Source organism: Phascolarctos cinereus, unplaced genomic scaffold (assembly GCF_003287225.1).
Source record: "Phascolarctos cinereus isolate Bilbo 61053 unplaced genomic scaffold, phaCin_HiC Scaffold_2;HRSCAF=192, whole genome shotgun sequence".
NCBI classification, from domain to species: Eukaryota; Metazoa; Chordata; class Mammalia; order Diprotodontia; family Phascolarctidae; genus Phascolarctos; species Phascolarctos cinereus.
In genome coordinates, this window is record NW_027555625.1 from 306,719,212 (window position 1) to 306,738,194 (window position 18,983).

At 39.0% G+C, this 18,983-nt stretch overlaps 1 protein-coding gene across 1 annotated transcript in view; it reads left to right on the top strand.

The window, feature by feature from the left end:
• Positions 1 to 18,983, top strand: part of BRINP1 (BMP/retinoic acid inducible neural specific 1) — a 180,207-nt gene that overhangs the window by 149,212 nt on the left and 12,012 nt on the right. Inside the window, exons 6-7 of the mRNA XM_020990601.2 lie at positions 2,240 to 2,476; positions 5,352 to 5,574. Coding sequence (XP_020846260.1) covers positions 2,240 to 2,476; positions 5,352 to 5,574 — 460 coding nt within the window. The remainder of the gene's footprint in view (positions 1 to 2,239; positions 2,477 to 5,351; positions 5,575 to 18,983) is intronic.

Sequence of the window (18,983 nt, forward strand, 5' to 3'; positions counted from 1 at the left end):
ACCTAATGATGTTATATTCATAGAGTGTATGCTCATTAAGTGTTTACTGTGAATAAGTTTTCAGGAAATCGTTGAGTCATTTCCACATGCTTATCTTTTGATGTCCATTACTCTTTCCTTGACTTTATAGTCTTTTGACTCTATTTTCTTTACTCTCAAACACACCATGTACTGTCCTACCTCCATTCTTTTCCTTACACTACCGCCTATGCCTGTAATGCCCTTCTTGCCTTTTTTCCCCCTATTTAATTCATACACAAACTTTGTCCATGAAGCCTTCTGTGACACACTGAATCAATAAAAACTGCCCCCTTTGGCAGTTTCTAAAGGGTATTTATTTTGTATCACTCTAATGCACTTACTACACAACAGTATATATCGTACAAACTGATTAGATTCCTTATCCCTCTACTAGTCTATATGATCCATGAAAGCAGAGACTATGTCTTATTTAAACTTTGTGTACCTCCCAATGACTGGCACAGTCATCTGAACCTAGTATATGCTTAACAAATATTTATTATTGTCATACATTTTCCAAACATCCCATTCAGCAGAATACATTGGGACCTCAAGAAGCCTTGGCACTAGGAGATTCCTACTCTCTTGTCTTTGATGATGGGGGAACATAGGCTCCCCTATAATTTATATTCTTGTCCAGAATTCCTCTATGCATCAAAATGTGAGTTGCAGTACAGGTAGAAGGAGAGAGGGCCTTCACTGTACTTATTGTGCATCTTCTTAGTCAAAATGTCTTGGATTGTGGAAAGAATCTGTTCCAAAGTGGAACAGAACTATATGGAGCAAGACTTCTTAGCAGTGTTAAATATCTTCCTAGAATTAGCCTGGAAAGTGATTTTTTTTTTCTTAATAGATATGCCTGTGAAATTTGGCCTACTAGAAAAAGTGCAGGACTTTAATCAGGAAGATCTAAGTTTGAATCCTGCCACAGAGAATTACTAGCTGTGTTACCCTAGGGTGTTTTGGGTTTTTTTTTTTGTTTAACTTCTTTCAACATCAGTTTCCTCATATGTAAAATGTGAGGTACCTCACAGGGTTGTGACTTGCCTAGGGCCACATAGCTAGTAAGTGTCTGAAACTGGATTTGAACTCAGATCTTCCTGACTCCAGGGCTGATGCTTTATCCCCTGTACCATCTAGCTGCCCCCAAGGCTGATTTCTTTCTTTTTTTTTTAACATTTTTATTTAAAGTTTTGAGTTTCAAATTCTATCCCTCTCTCTTTCCCTCCCTTCCTCCTCCTTGAGTTGGTAAGCAGTCAAATATAGGTTATACATTTGCAGTTATGTAAAACATTTCCATATTAGTCATTTTGTACAAAAAGACAAGAATAAAAGAAAAAAAATGAAAGAAGGTGAAAAATAGCATCCTTCAGTCTATATTTAATCAATAACACTTCTTCCTCTGGAGGGAGAAAGTATGCTTCATCATTAGTCCTTTGGGATTGTCTTGGATCATTGTATTGCTGAGAACAGCTAAGTCATTCACAGTTCTTCCTTGAACAATATTGCTATCACTATGTACAATGTTCTCCTGGTTCTGTTCACTTCACTATGAATCAGTTCATGTGAGTCTTTCCAGGTTTTTCTGAAATAATCATGCTTGTCATTTCTTATAGTACATCAGTATTCTATCACAATCAGATACTACAGCCTGTTTAGCTATTCCTCAATTAATGGGCATCCCTTTGATTTCCAATTCTTGGCCACCACAAAAAGAACAGCTATAAATATTTTTCTGCAAATAGGTCCTTTTTCCTTTTTTTGGATGTCCAAGCCTGATTTCTTATCCAAATACCAGACTAGCTAATTGTGGAGAGGCTTCTCGATAGAACATTTCCCAACAGCTGATATATATATTTTGGCATAGCAGCTCATAAAACAGTTTTAGGAAAGTGGTGGAGGAGTTGAGATCTGTGTCAATGGAGGACATTCTCACACTAAAAATATCATTTATCTATGAAGAAAAAGGGGATAATGTAGTATGTTGAGTTGGAATGAACGTGGCTGAAAAAGAGATCTCTCTAACAAGGTTGGTCCTCCACAGTTTTGGAATTTTGGCCCATCCCAAAGGACTTCAGTTGTAACAAGCAGAAGAAACCTGGCAGCTTCAAATCCCAATGGAGATATCACCTTATAAAATGGTTAATGAAATAACTTCTATTTAATGTTTCCATCACTTCCCCTTTCTCCCTTTTTCCCTTTTTATGTTCTCATGCAGGTCTTCAGATAATCTTCCCTCAGTATCTGCAAGAGAAATTTGTCCAGTCAGCCTTGAGTTACATAATGTGCAATGGGGAAGGAGAGTATGTGTGTAAGAACAGCCAGTGCCGATGTCAGTGCGCAGAGGAATTCCCACAATGCAACTGCCCAATCACTGACATCCAGATCATGGAGTACACCTTAGCCAACATGGCCAAGTCTTGGACAGAAGCCTATAAAGACCTGGAGAATTCAGGTATGGAGTCTCACAACTGATGACCTTGTGTTCTGTGAGTGTGTGTGTGTGTGTGTGTGTGTGTGAGAGAGAGAGAGAGAGAGAGAGAGAGAGAGAGAGAGAGAGAGACAGAGAGAGAGAGACAGAGACAGAGACAGACAGAGACAGAGAAGAGGAGAGAGACAGAGAGAGGGGGAGAAAGGGAGGGGTGGAGGGAAAAGAGGGTTGGGGAGAGACTCATTTAACAATAAAAATAAGGTCTAACATGCAACAATCACCATAACAAAAATAAACTCTAGATGAAGATAGGAAATGATGTCTAAAAATCTTCCTTAGGAACAGGAATATTTCAGGCATATTTCCCTTATCTTCACCATTATGTCAGAGAGGCAAAGATATCTATCCAAGGCCACACAGTAAATCCAATAGTAGAGTGTGGAACTAAGATCATTTGCCTTCCTGGCAGAGACTTCTGTTCACCTCCAACTCTCATCCAGGACCACCCACCGTGTCCTTTTTCATGTGTTCCCTAGGTGCCTTTAAGCATTTAGAGACATAATTGCCAAGTAATGGGATAGTCATTGTGAATAGTCCCAAGGCTCCCTGAGAAAGAGCAGGGTGATACTGGTACTCTCTAGTAAAAGCATTGTTAAGATAACCACTCAATTTTGGCTGTGCATAGCCTCAGATGATTTACAAAAGGAACAAAGACAAGTCTAATGATAGGGTGGAAAACTCTTTGCTTCTATACCATGAGACCCCCACACCTCTGTTTGGAGAGAAAATCAAAATACACGTAAGAGTAGAAACTGTCCTATATTACTGTTCTGTTCTGTTCTAGTAAGGAATGGAGCAAGGAGTAATTTTCTCTAACAAAGTTCTGCCTGACTTGCATTTGCATTGGTACTTGGGATGGCCAATTGGAGTAGCTTACATACCCTGTCCTCGGTTCTGATTATCTGCTTCCCAGTATGCACCATTTTTCCCATTTACAACATTACCAGAGTGTATATTCTAACATTCTATGTTCAAATGTCCCTCTATCTAGGTCTAATAGCTGATGTTTTAAATAGTCTGTTTTACATTCTATAGTCTACATTCTCTCCCAATTTATGCATTCTATCTTCCAGCATTCTATTCTAAGGAAGTCCCTTCCAGCTCTAACATTCTGAGTGTTGATGTTCTAGTATCCTAAGGCTTATTCTAGCTGCAATATTCTGATTGCATGGCTATTGGTGATTTTATTCTTAGTTCTATTTTTTTTTGCAAGGTCATATTACTGAAGTAAAGCTGCTAATGATACACAGTTCCTTTAAAACTCCACAGAATTCATGAAATAAAAGCAATTTGTGGTACAATTCATGTTATTTTTATTGTTGTTGATCCTAAACAAAAGGCCTGTTTGTGAAAATAAAATTTAAAAAGAACTCTGTCCTAATAGCTCCAAGGTCTAGTCAAAGGGAGGCTGCGTACAAAAGCTGGCTGGCTTCTCTGAATCAAATTCTTGGGAAGGAAGAGAAACCACTTTGGGTAAGAAAGACAAGAAGATGAGAAGCTAGATATTAAGCTGAATAGACCACTTAGATGACTTATGCATTGTGCCTGCTTCCCACAAGGACATTCATTTTCTAATGCCCATGTATGTATCAATTGAAAACAGCATCACCCATTAAGAAGAGAAATCCATATATGCATCTGTGGTTTGATTTTTTTTTCTTCTTCCTCTTTTCATTTTCAGCCCATAATAGCATTAACAGCTTCGACTCTCGGTAATTTCATCGGATTAATGGCCAACTACTGCCAAAGACTATCAACTCCTCCCCACAGGCAGAAATGCCTTCATGTCCCCGAATGGTTAGGCTTAAACAGGACTCAGCTAGAACACACACAGATTCAAAAGCTTGTTTATGCCTACTGAAGGATTGGGTAGGGAGGCCTGCTTACTTGTTAGAGCTTGGATTTGTAGCTCCGGACTCCTGGGTTTCCCCTCCCAATCTGCCACTAACTCTGAAGCCACAGACATGGGGAATAATTGTCTGTTTAGTGCAAACAGATTAGAGGGAAACCTCTTTCTGTGCCAACAAACGGGTTAACTGCTGAATGGACTCAGAAAATTTCCATAAATAAAAATAGAGATAAAAGGGACCTGAAGCAATCATTAGCACCATTTATTTCCTTCAGCCAGTTTACTTAGTACTAATAGTAAACTTTTCTCTTTCTAAAGATCTTTAGGGATAGACAGGAATCCTACCCCTTCATTGAACCTCCCTCCCAATATTTTTGCAGGTCGAAGACTAAGAAGGTCTTATGAGCAACCCAAATCTTTAATTTTAGCTCATTTACTTTAAGTGATAGTATGTGGACATTGAGAAAATTACTCAAAACTGCCATATTCAAAGATTATTGCTGCCATCCCATTGCAACCTCTTATGCAGTATAAATTATGCCCAAGTCCATTAACCCTTCAACATAATAGCTGGAAAATAACACCAGCCTAGGAGCCTTGAGACTTGAGTTCAGAGTCTTCCATTAACTTGCTGTGTGAATTGGGTAGTCACTCCTCCTCTCTGAACCCCAGTTTTCTCCTTTGCAAAATGAAGATAGACTAAATGACCTCAAATGTCCATTCAAACTCACATGGTCTGTGAGTATATAAGGAGAAAAAAATGAAACTGTCTGTGTTGTGACCTCTGCACTTTCTAGGAGATGGAGGAAAGGTCTAGAAGGTGAGAGCAGGAAAGAAACTGGTAGGATGATTTCTATTACCAGGGGATCCTACGTTATGAAACCTTACTTGCAAGCCTCCACTATTCAGGGATCATTTTTATCATGTAGGTGTTTTTGGAGGGCATTTTCTGGCCTCATCCTCTGCATCTGGGCTTGTGTTTTGCAACAGATGAATTTAAATCATTCATGAAGAGGCTGCCTAATAACCATTTTCTGACCATTGGGAGCATCCACCAGCACTGGGGAAATGACTGGGATCTACAGAACCGCTACAAGTTGCTCCAGAGCTCTACTGAAGCTCAGAGACAGAAGATCCAGCGCACTGCCCGGAAACTCTTTGGCCTCAGCGTCCGCTGCCGCCACAACCCAAACCACCAGCTGCCAAGAGAAAGGTGAGTTCCCCCTCCTCTCCTCGCCTTTCTGCTCTCTGTTTCCCAAAGAGCTCCAGATCTGAGAAGGGCAGGGCTTTCTGCTGGAAAAGTTCTTGGAAAGAAATGGAAACGGCGGCCTACGAAGACGATCTCATGCGGCAGCTAGGTGGTGAAGTAGATAGAGCTCTATGCTTGAAATACATATATATATATATATATATATATATATATAGTGCAAATCCAGCCTTACTCACCAACTGTATGACCTTGAGCCAATCAGTCGTGCAGTAGATAGAGCTCTAAGCTTGAAATATATATGTGTGTGTATATATATGTATGTATGTATACATGTATGTATGTATGTACGTATTGAATTCAAATACAGACTTACTCACCAACTGTATGACCTTGAGCCAATCAGTCATGCAGTAGCTAGAGCTCTAAACTTGAAATATATATATACGTATAGAGAGAGAGTTCAAATCCAGCCTTACTCGCCAACTGTATGACCTTGAGCCAATCACTTAACCTATGTTTTCTTCAGTTTCCTGTAAAATGGGATTAATCATAGTACTTATCTCCCAAGATTGTTGTGAGTACCCAATGAGATCATTGCAAAGCATTTATCACAGTACTTGCCCCATAGTAAGCACTATGTAAATGTTAGCTGTTATTAATATTATTAGGAACATCTAGTCAAGCATCTTCATTTTACAGATAGAGGAAACTGAAGGTGATGGAGATGAAATGATTTGCCCCAAGGTCACACAGCACAGTGTAATCTATTCTATTAAAGTAATGTGTGATCAGGTATCCCCTGGGAAAGTTTGTCTTGTTATGTTTAAGATTTCTGAATTTGGAGTCAGAAGAACAAAGTTGACGTCTCATACCTGCCACTTCCTAGCCATGTGTTTTTTTTGGAAATGACTTCCATTCTCTGCACCTCAGTTTTCTCATGTGTGAAGTGATGAGTTTGAGCTAGATGATATGCATGGAACTTTCCAACCCTAAAATTCTGCAGCTCTCTGATTCTCTTACGTTGTGATCCATTAACATCTTGAAACAGATTCATTTCATAGATTAGCTAGCTATGATCAGGGTCTGCACCAGACATTTTTGCATCACAGGAAAGGTTGGGACATTGCACAGGCTTCATTCTAGCACAAACTACTTGACTTAGCAAAAAAGGAAAAAAATCCCTGAAGACCATGGACTGCCATAATTTTTTGGCATTCAAAATGTATATTTATTAAAAAGTTGTATTTAACAATGCCCTGAGTAGTTATTTGCTCTGCCTAACCATAATAATCATAGCTCTGCCATTCACCTGGGAGAATAAAGCATAGCCACAGAAGGAATAGTATATTAAAAATTAAAATAAAACACACTTGTTAAATAGAGGAGGGGAAGAAAGGAAATATCATAAAGTGCCAGAGCTGGAAGGGGCTTGAGAAATGCATTAGTCTGACTTCTTCATTCTGAAGTCCATAGTGGTTATGTGACACAAGTTTGCAAAGCTAGTTAGCAGTAGGCTGCAAACTTGAACCCAGTGCTCTTTTCACTAGTAAACCACACTGAATCCTTTAGAGATGGGCAGTCGACAGAATACGATGCTGCTCATGAAGGACAGGTTTCAGTTGAACTCCAAGCAACTGCCTGAAGCTATGGAGAGCTTCGGTTGGTGCCCAGAGGGAGGAAGAAATAATACTCACTTAGAAATGTTTTTTTCTTTGTGTGCTCATTTCTGGGGTCTGGGAACTTGCCTGGCTGTTTATATGGAGGCTACCTTTGGCTGGGGGCTTCTTGCAAAAGGTCACGAGTCCTGAGATCTTGTCCTGGGTCTGACACTAACTGGGTTTTGAAAATGGACCAGGTACTTCTGCTATCAGGGCCTCATTTCATGTTTTCTCTTTCAAAGTCCTTTCCAGTTCTAATTTTATACCTCTTTGTAGCTAGTTAGCACTATGAAGGAGCCATTGGTAGTTGAATCTAATGAACAGTAGATTCAGTTCCCTCTAGAGCATAGAATGGCACTAGGGAAGTGGTCACTAATACCACTGAGGGCCATGCAGTGGGGCTGAGCTCTACCTTGGTGCTCGTGTTAGCTTCTTTCTGAGGACTGGCTCAAAAGATTTAATGAGCATTTCTCACTAAGGTAAGGAACCTATCTGCTATTAAGAGGTGACAGCTACAGACGCTGACACTGGAAACCTTTCATTGGCCCTGCTGGCTGTGCAAGTTAGCATTTGCAGATGAACTGCTCTTTTTTTTTTCCCCCACCCACATCAATTTGATGCCCTTGCTGAAGCCTGTGAGAAGTCAGGCCGGCTGGCCAGGTGCTATTCTCACCACCAAAGTGTAAGTGAAGGTCTCTGGGTTTGTCATTTTAGCTTCTGAAGGTAGCTGAGCTATTTTCAGTTCTTTACAAAGGTACTTTAGTATAGCAGAAAGATCACTGGTCTCAGAGTCAGGAGACCTGAGTTCTAGGCCAGGCCCTGTCAGTGAACAGCTAAGTGACCTTGGACAAAACATTTCCTCTCTCTGGGCTTTAGTTTCTCCATCTGTAAAATGAGAGGGTTGAACTTCATTTAATGTAATATTTGGTAAACTTGTTCTCCAACTGGGGACAAAAGGAACAGACCTATGAATTGTTAGAGAAAAATGAAATTCAGTAAGTTAATTTGTTCCATGAAATATAGACAAAGGTCAGAAGGGCTTCTATAAGGACAATTATTTGGCATTTTAAGAATTTAATCAACCCATCAATCAACAAGCATTTATGTATGACGTACTGGCCTAAGTGCTGAGGCTGCCAAGATGAAATTTAAAAAATCTGTAGAGACTTAAGGATGTTCCACTGATATTCTTTCATTTCATTTACTACACCCCCATTGAGACCTACTGTGTGCCAGGCACTAAGATAAATGCTGGGTCTACAGGGATAAGTACCAAACATCTCTAGCCCTCGAAGAGTTTACATTCTCTTGGTGGGAAACACATGCACAAATAAGAAAATAGAAATGCATGCAAAACAATTATTTTTAAAAAATTTCTGAGGGGAAGGGCACTGACTAGGAAGGTAATCAGAGAAGGCTTCCTAGAGAAAGCTGTCGAACTTGAACTGAGCCATGAAGGAAGCCAGGAATTTTAGGAGCAGAAGTCAAGAGGAAGTAAATTCCAGACATGGTAGATGGCAAGGGAAGGGGAAGGGAATACGCCTTAGATGGCACCTACTAAGTGCCAGAATCTGCACTAAGTGTTTTTGACACATATTATCTCATCTGATCCTCACAACAGTCCTGTGAAGTAGGTGCTATTATCATCTCCATTTTTCAGTTGAGATAACTAAAACTAACAGAGGTGATGTGACTTTTCCACTGTCATATAACTTGTAAGTTTCTGAGGCTGGATTTGAACTCAAGTCTTCCTAAATCCAGGCTCCGCATTCTATCCAAATACCACATCACTGCCTCTGGGAGCTAGAATATTTTTTTATTAACAGCAGCAAGAAGGCCAGTTTGGTTGTACTATAGACTAATGGATAAGACAGTGAGCAATAAGTAAGACTAGAAAGTGGGTTGGAACCGGGTTATGAAGAGCTTCAAATGATAGTGAGAGGAGTTTGTATTTGATTCCAGGAGCAATAGAGAACAACTGGAGCTTTCATGAGATGAACAGAAAAATAACATGGTCGGGACAGGCTTTAGGAAAACCACTTTGCAGCTTTTTAAATAGAAAAGACTTCAAGCAGGGACACCTATGAGGAGGCTAAGGCAATGCCCAGGTGAGAGATGAGGAGCAAAGACCAATACTAAGGTGGCACCTGTGGGAATAAAAGGGAAAGGAAAGAAACAAACATTTTAGAGCACCTACTATGTTTCAAGTACTGTGCCAAGTGGGCATTTTAAAATATTATCTCATTTGGTCCTCACAATAACCCTACAATGTAGGTACTGTTATTACCTCCATTTTACAGTTAAGGAAACTGAGGCAAACAGGTGAGTATAAAGTCATCCAGTCTGAATCCAGATTTAAACTCAAATCTTCCTGACTCCAGGCCTAGTGATCTATCCACTCTGCCATCTAGCTGCCCTAGAGAAAAAAGGATGATTGATAGAGATGTCATGGAGATAAAAATGTCATGACTTGGAAGTTGATTGGATATATGGGATGAGGGAGAATGAAGATAACTGAAGTTGAAAACTTGAGCAACTGGGAAGATGATGCGACAGATGCAGTGCATCACTACGGCTCTATCTGAACCGCACCCACCCACCCCTAGCTTGTGTTCCATTAACATAATGTTTGAGAACCCACTTAGCACTGTCTTGCTGAGGTAAGCCACTGAATGAAGAATTTAGATGAAGAATGTATTGTTTATATAGAAATTTTATTCTAGAGTTAAATGAGTCTGAGGGGTTAGAAATTTCTTCATGTTTCAAAATCAACTTTTTTTTTCACTTTCTATATATGCATACGTAGAGATATAAATATATTTATGTATGCATATAAAAATAGCAGCTAATAGTACATACTAGTTGTCAAATACTGTGCTTAAGTACTTTAAAATTACTATGTCATTTGAGCCTTGTGACAACCGTAGGAGGTAGGTGCTATTATTATCCCCACTTTTCAGATGAGGAAACCGAGGCAAAATGAGGTTAAATGACTTACTCAGGATCACAAAGCTAGTAAGCATCTGATGCCAAATTTGAACTCAGGTCTTCCTGACTCCAAGTTCAGCACTCTATCCACTGCACCTTCTAACTGTCTTAGAAAGAAAGGGAAGAATGGTAGAAATATTGCAGAGGTAAATTATAGTGTTAGTGCTAGAAAGAAGTATAAAGCAAAGACTATAGAATGACATAACTAATATGAACCTTGAAATGTAAAATATTTATAAGAATAGATAGATATTTTAGAACATAGAATATTAGACCATAGAACATAAGTGTTAATACAGGAGGAGAACTTAGAAACATCTTACTCAAATGGGCTTCATCTTACCAATAAAGACTATGACCCAAGAGGTAAAGATTTGCCCAATGTCACACAGCCAGGACTAGAATTCAGGACTTCTAACTCTCCCTCCATCTTTAATGCACTCTTCTTTGTTGCCAATTCTGCAATTCTTCACAAGGGCAAAACAAGTAAGATACTGTGAGCTTTCACATATATGTCCCTATTTTCATAATAATGAAACTGTTTAGATGACTTTGGTCCTTTGTTTTGTTTTATGTCAAGAGCCCATCCTCTTGACAACACTGTAGGCATTAGAAAGCCACATATGGCACTAGCAATGTGCTGATAAAAATCTTCAGGTTAACAGCGAAAACTCTTAAATGAAAGTTAACATTGAAAGAATTTCAAGTTCCTTAGTCATATGATGGTCTCCTATTGCTCCTAATTTTGTCTTCTAGAGTCACCCTGAAGAAGATCGATACCTGCTCTATATGATAGCCCTTCACAGTATTTAGAGACAGAATTCTTCCCATCTTCTTTTCTGGGAAAATATGTCTAGTTTCTTTAAAGATTCTCAAATATCATGACATCAGGTCTCCTCAGCATCTTGACTGCCCACTTCTGGGTGTGCTTTAGTTTGTTAGTATTGTTGTTGTTGTTTCTAAAATGTTATGCCCAGAACTAGATGCCAATCAATACCACAAATGGTTTGATCAGGCTTTTTGTAATGAATAAAAGACAGGGATCTGGTGTCTGGGAGTGTTACTCCCCTTCCACTACTTATGAAAGTTTTGTCCTTGGCCTGAACTCATTGCAGTTACATCCCTTCATTCATGCCTTGCCTAACTGGATTTTTTAAAATAGATTTCTATTGATATCTTTTGGGTTTATATCACCAAGATGTTCCCTATATTTCTCTCACTCCTTTCTCCCAGAGAATCATCTCTTATAACATTTTTTTTAAAGAAAAAAAGAAAGAGAACTCAATATATTCTAAAAATCTGACACTATAGTCAATGTTCCACATCCATGGACACCCCTCCTTCCCCTCCCCTCCACCTCTGTAATGGAGCAAGGGAAGGGAGGTGTCTCTTCATATCTCTCCTTTGTCAGGGCCAAGCTTTTTCATTTTCAATTGTTTTGCAGTTCTTCTTCTTTTCATTTAGATTGAGGTAGTCACTGCACATGTTTTCCTGACTCTGCTTACTTTGCTTTTCTTCAGATTGTGTAAGTCTTTCCATTCTTCCATTTGTGTGTCATGTTTAATTGTTTATTTATTTAGTTTTGCTGACCTGGATTTTTGCCTCTCTTTCCTATTTTTGATTTCTGATAACAACATCCTCCTTTAGTACTTGTTGTCTGAGACTGCCAGTATCTGCCTACAGACTTATGTGTCCTCTGGTAAAACAATTATTTTGATACAAATTTCCATGATTTTAGATCACTATATATCATATTTTCTTAAAGCAAGACCTACCTGTGCTCACTATAATTTTCTGACAGTTCCCCTAGTAATAACTCAGATTTTTATGTATATAGAGCTTTTAGATATGCAAAGTTCCTTCCTCATTGCAAGTTTGTGAAGATCCTGCAAGTATTAGTATCTCCATTTTATGTATGAAGAAACTGAAGCTTTGAGAGAGAAAGTGGTTTTCCCATAGTCACTTGGCTAGTAGATGTTGGGTCTGGGCTGTGACCAGGTCTCCTGGTCATATAGCCCTATAGATCTCCTGACTATAAGTGCAGAATTCCTTCCACTACATCACACTGGCCCTCTTATCTGTTGTTGGTGGGCAGAACTCTTTTATACTGTCCTTTTTAAGTCCTCTGTAACTTGCCCACCTCCCCACCCCAGTAGATCCAGCTGGCCTTGGCCCTCAGTCTGAAGAATCTAGATGGTTATGACCTATAATTCACCCGCAGCATGTATTAAATGCTCCCATTAACTTTTTGTTTGCACTTCAGATGAATAACACCAAGTTCTTGTGTATAGTCCATCAGTTACATCAGCCTACACATCACTCCTCCAAGCATATGGCGTCAAAACTCTTGACTAATGAGAAGTTCTTAGCATTACTTTTTCTTTTTTTGGATAAAAACACGCCAGTGTGGCAGGAAGCCAGATTCACCCAGAAGCACCCAGTCTTAGGGGCAGAGAAGCAAGTGCTGACAAGTGAGGTTTTATTTTATTTATTTATTTTTTTGAAGAGCAAGGAGCTGAATTTGTTTAAGCCAACATTGCTAGGCATATTTCCATTTTGACTCCTATTTGTCATTCTGCATTTGTACCAAATAGGGTAATTGATTCACTTGACTGATGTAAGTAAAAAGGAAAAAAAAAATACATACACATACATATATATATATATATATACACACACATACGTACATAATATATATTTCTTCTTTTTTCTTTTTACTTACTTTTATATACTTATACACACATATCCATTCATATATGTGTATGTTTGTATGTATGTGTGCATAGCTCCCCACCAGCCCTAGGGGCTCAGGAGTAGTTTTCTCTTCAGTCAGAATAAGCTGATCGTGCTGGTTATTAGCTCTCAAGAGAGGTCACTGTAAGATGCTGAAAAGAGTACTGGAATTGGGGGTCAGGAGATCTGGGCTTGAGTTCCAGCTTTTGCATTTCCTGTGTAGCATTGGACAAGTAATTTAGTAGTCCCAAACCTCAGTTTTCTTAACTAAAAAATGGGGATAATATTCACCAAAGCTCTAAGTTAAAAGAAAATGTACAGGTCAACTAAGCTGAACTTTCTCTGAAGAGAAATCCATCATGATCATCATCATCATCATGATCATGGTCATGATCATGTTCTTCTTCATCATCATCATCATCATCATCATCATCATTATACCATTTATGTGATACCTTAAAGTTTGCTAAGTATTTTACAAATAATATCTCATTTTATCCTCACAACAACCCAGAGAGGTCAAGCTATTATTATCCCCATTTTACAGATGAGGAATCTGAGGCAGACAAAGGTTTAAGTGACCTGCCTAGGGTCACATAGCCAGTTATGCATCTAGGATCACACAAGTAGCACAGAGTTGAAATTTGAAGTCCATGAATTCAAAACTCAGTCCTCTGTACACTACATCACCTGGGAATTTTAGAAGCACAGGTGTTATAAGCTCATCCTAACCCATGAATGGAAATTACCACACAGGAACCATCACAAAGAATGGAAAGGAAATTATATATATGTCAAGGCATACACGATGATGAGTTCATTGGTCCTTAAATGACGTTCCTAAAATGTCAATGGAGAATAAAGGGGAGGATGCTTGGAGAAAAAGCACTAGATTCAGAAGCTAGAAACTTAAGTTCAGTGATCAGCCACTAAACTATTACTGTGTGGCCTTGTACAAGTGATTTCATTTTTCTTTGGCTGTCTTTCCTCATCCCTAAGATGAGGGGATGTTGTATTATGGAAAAGGGATCTGGGTTTGAATCCTGTCTCCAACATAGATTAGTTTTGTATTGGGGAGACATCATGTGGGAAGGAAGGAAACAAGTATTTAAGTGCCTGTATGTGCCAGGTACTGTGCTAAGTGCTTTACAAATATTTTCTCATTTGATTCTCACAACATCCCTGGGAGAGAGGTAATAAATAATAGTATCTCCATCTTACAGTTAAGGAAACTGAGGTTGCAGATGTTAAATGACTTGCAGAGCCAGACTATTAAGTCAATGTTTGAGGCTAACTTTGAATTCAAGTGCTCTTGACTCCAGGTCAAGTACTTTATCCACTGGGTCACCAGGCTGCCTAGGAAGTAGCATTTGAACTGGGCCTTGAAAATTAACCCTAGCCAAAAAAAAAAAAAAAACTAATCTATCTGGGCATGAGTTTCAGCTTTTCCAAAACTTTGAATAACTTCATTGCACAGAATTAGGGTGGGGAGCCCATCCCAGGAACGGGGTGGAGTAGTTTAAGCCCAGAGGCAGAGATAAGAAAATCCTTTGTTTGGCTTTTAATGCCCTTTCCAATGTGGCCCCAGCCTGCCTTTCTAGGTTTATTGTGCATTAGTTTCCTTACCAGGTTCTATGTTCTAGTCAAATTGGCCTACTTGTATTCAGTGCTATTCTCCCCGTTTTCTTTCCCCTTTTTCAGAGCCTGCCTCCTCTGCCTGAAAGACTGCCTAGCTTCCTCCAAGGTTCAGCTCAGGTGCTATCTATTACTCATGGCCATGATACGGCCCCTAGAGGATAATTCCCTATCCCCCCATCTTCTACCCCACACCCCAGAAAATCAATTTCTGTACATTTGGTATTTATATAGTATTTCCTCTGATCGAATATGGTCCTGGAGGTCAGGGATTTTTTGTTTTTATCTTTTTATTACCAGAATGTAGCATAATACCTTTTTACAGTTAGTACAGATACCTAGTGGAAAATGTGCTAAGACCCAGGAGCCCAGGGTTTAAATCCTGACTGCCACTCTTTCACTTTGTGACCCTGGGCAATTCACTTCTGTAAAACTTCTATTTGCTTTTGCTAACTTGGTCCTATGTGTTAAATAATAATAGTTATTATTATAAATAATAATAATAATAAATGAAGCAGTGAAGTTGCACAGTGGCTGGAGTGCTATGTCTGGAGTCAGAAAGACTCATTTCCTGAGCTCAAATATGACCTCAGATACTTATTAGCTGTGTGACCCTGGGCAAGTCACCTAATCCTGTTAGCTTCAATTTCCTCATCTGCAAAATGAGCTGGAGAAGGAAATGGCAAACTACTTCACTCTCTATGCCAGATGGGGTAATGAAGAGTCAGAAATTTCAGTCAGAAATGACTGAGGAACAACTAAATATAAAAATGATAAATATCATTATATCATAATTACATATGTTATATACAATATGTCAAATTAAATAAATCATACATACTAATATTATATATGATAATTATGTAATTATATCACTTTTAATTATAGCTACATAATTTATATATAATTATACAGTATGTATAGATATAATTATACAATAACCACTATTGTAAATATATTATATTTAAAAATCCTCCTCTGATGCTATGTCATAGATTGGTAAATGATTCTGTGTTCTCAAAGCCTGTGCCATTTAAACACCAACTGTCATAGATACTATGAAGTTGGAAAGGCTTCATAAATAGGACCAGTGATGGATTCTGCTATTTTAGAACTAGCCTAGCCAATTTAGGGGAGAAAATATTGTTTAGTTGATAGAACACTGAATTTGGAATCAGGAAATTCTTTGGGTCCCACCTGAGACACTTCCTGGAAAAATCACATTCTTTCTGAAGCTTAGTTTCTTCAGCTGTAAAAGGAGGTTAATACCCTTTGTAGCTTTTACTTCACAGGGTTATTTGGCAGTCAAATGAAATAATAATTTTAAAGCCATTTGTAAACCTTAAGATCCCATGTAAGTTTTGGTTGTTATTAAGTCCAGAAGCATATATCACCAGGTTGGTTGTAGATGATGGATATATGTGGCCACAGTAACTTTAAAAACAAACCAAAAAAAAATCAACCAAATCAAGGATGGGTTAGGATCTGCACTGATAGCAGGAGTACCTGTATTGATTAAACTTTGTTGTTGTTTAGCTGTGCCAGTCATGTCTGACTCTGTGACCCCATCTGGCATTTTCTTGGCCAAAGATACTGGAGTGATTTGCCATATCCTTCTCCAGCTCACTTTACAGATGAGGAAACTGAGGCAAACAGGGTTAAGTGGCTTTTCCAGGATCTCACAGCTAGGAAGTATCTAAGGCCAAATTTGAACTCATGAAAATGAGTCCTCCTGACTCCAGGTCCAGCACTCTATCCACTGTACCTCTGAACCAGTCCATTGATAAAACTAGAGATCCTTGAATGTTCGAAGTAGTGATGATAGCTGACATTTCTGTAGTCCTTTAAAGTTTACCAAGTGCTACACACACTGGATTTCATCTGATCCTCATAAAAACATTATGAGGCAGATAACTAGCTATACCATTTTACAGATGATGAAATTGTGGCTCAGAGAGTTTGGTACCTGTCTATAATCATATAGCTAGTAAGTCTAGAAAGTAGTCTGAAGCAAGACGTCCTCAACCTCCCTTCCAAAAAATCCAGCAATCTTTCCATTATACCATTGAATATAACCCCCATGTTAAAGGTGAGAAAACAGAGAACAAGAAAGAGAAAGTCACTTGACCAAGGTCATCAAAGTTGATGGCAGAGTTTGTACTAGAAGCCTAACCTCCTCTTTTTAAGCCCAGTACTTATTTCTCAACATGCTCCAAATATTAACTCATTTTATCCTCACAACCAACCTGGTAGTTAGGTGAAATTATTATCCTCATTTCACAGCTAACCAAAGCAAATCTGAGAGATTAGATGTGATTTGCTCAGAGTAACACAGCTATCAAGTGTTTGAGAATGAATTTGAACTCCTGTCTTCTGGCTCCAGGTCTCACCCTTTATCCACTATGCCACTTATATAATGCAATGACCATCATGCACTGCGTCAGGTCCACAGTTTATAGAACTAGGCTTATAAACAGAAAGCACAATTACCTTTTATCTCTTGGTGCTATTTTCCTTGGCATTTTCCTTTGATGGTCCTGGGAGTGGGTGTGAGGAAAGATATTATCAACCCTGTTCTCCTTTGTCTTTTGTCCTTTGTCTACTGTTCTCCTTTGTCTTTTCTCCTTTGTCCTTTGTCTACTGTTCAAGATGACTAATGATAATATGGATTTGGATCATACAGACAGTCAGAAGGAACCTTAGATGTTGTCTAATTCACCCAGTTCCTGAATGGAAATGCCCTCTACAACACTTCTTTTTTTTTTTGGCTTTTTTTAGGCAATTGGGGTTAAGTGACTTGCCCAGGGTCACACAGCTAGTAAGTGTCAAGTATTTGGTCTGAGGCCGGATTTGAACTCAGGTCCTCCTGACTTCAGGGCCAGTGCTCTATTCACTGTGCCACCTAGCTCCCTTCCTGTACAACACTTTTGACAAATGTTCTTTTACCCTCCCTGCTTGAAAACTTGCAGAGATGGAGACCTCACTGTCTTGCTAGGCAGCCAGCCACTTTCACTCTGAGAGTTCTGGATAGGAAGTTTTTGTTTGTTTGTTTTGTGTTGTTTTGTTTACATTCCTTCCAGTGATGTTGCTATCTGCCTCTCTGCAACTTTTATCCACTGCTCCTTATTCTGCCCTCTGGAACTAAGCAGAATAATTCCAATCCCTCTTCCTTATGACAGCCCTTCAGATCCTTGAAGACAGCTATTTTCTACTATTCTCCAGGCTAAATATCCCTTGTCCCTTCCACTGATCTTTGTATGGTACAGTTTTGAATAGTCTCCTATTTTCCCTGCTCTAATCACCCTTCAGCCTGCCAATGTCCTTTCTAACAGGGTTATGACTCTATACAGACAGTGTTTTGTATTCATCAAGGTTTCCTGTCACAGAAGTTAGCATTTCAGGGGAAAGTCTGTCTTTTATCTCCCTATGGCTTATACGACTCAATGGAAGGAATCCGTATTAGTTTTCAAAAACCTCAAGTGCTCCCTCCCAAAGTTAAACTTCTTTCCTGCCCTTTTGCCTATGATGTTGCCTTCATCTCTCCTCCACTTCTTCCCCTGTCCTCCAGCTTCCATCTTTGATATTCCTTTTGTCCCTTTCAAATCTCTTTTATTGGTGGCTACTGGACCATGGCTGTGTCATTTTCATTAAATGTGTCCACTAAGACTAGTGTAGCCCAACTCTGAGAAAACACAGGAGTCCATTCCCCCCAATTCAGCTGCACAGTGAATCTTCAAAGCATCCTCTTCTGAGATTGTGGCTGATATCTTGAGTACTCCCTTACTTCTCAGCTTTCTTTGCCTCATCTCAAATTTAAAAATCAAAGGAAACCCAAAAACCTTAGTCTCAAAACAACAGGTGAATTCTTTATTAGTTGAGAGGGTCTATGTGGAGAAAACATGGAAAATTGGAAAAGTATCTCAGTAATTATTGCCCAGGTGGGATTCTAAGTACAAAAGCAAAGAGAGAGTCAATATGTTAACGCTTAGAGATACTTCATGATACAGAATGTTAGAACATACCAAATTCAATGTGTACTTGAAAGATGAATCAGAACATAGACTAAGAATCAGAAGAGAAATTAACATGTAGATTGCTAGAACATAGAGTGTTTGAGTTGGAAGGCACTTGAAAACCTAGAATGCCTGATCTGGAAGGGATCTTAGAATGTTAGAACATAGAATATTGATTATGAGATCTGGAGGGTCCCTTTAGCAATCTTATCTTAACCAACTCATTTAACATAGGAGGCTCAGACAGGTGACAAGTTAAAAGCTTAAGGTCATGTGATTAACTGCCAAATTTTAGCCTTTATGGAAAATACAGTTTGAAGAAACAAGGCTAACAGATCCCAAATCAACCTAGAACATGTCTGGATGAAGCACAAAATAAGTTGTA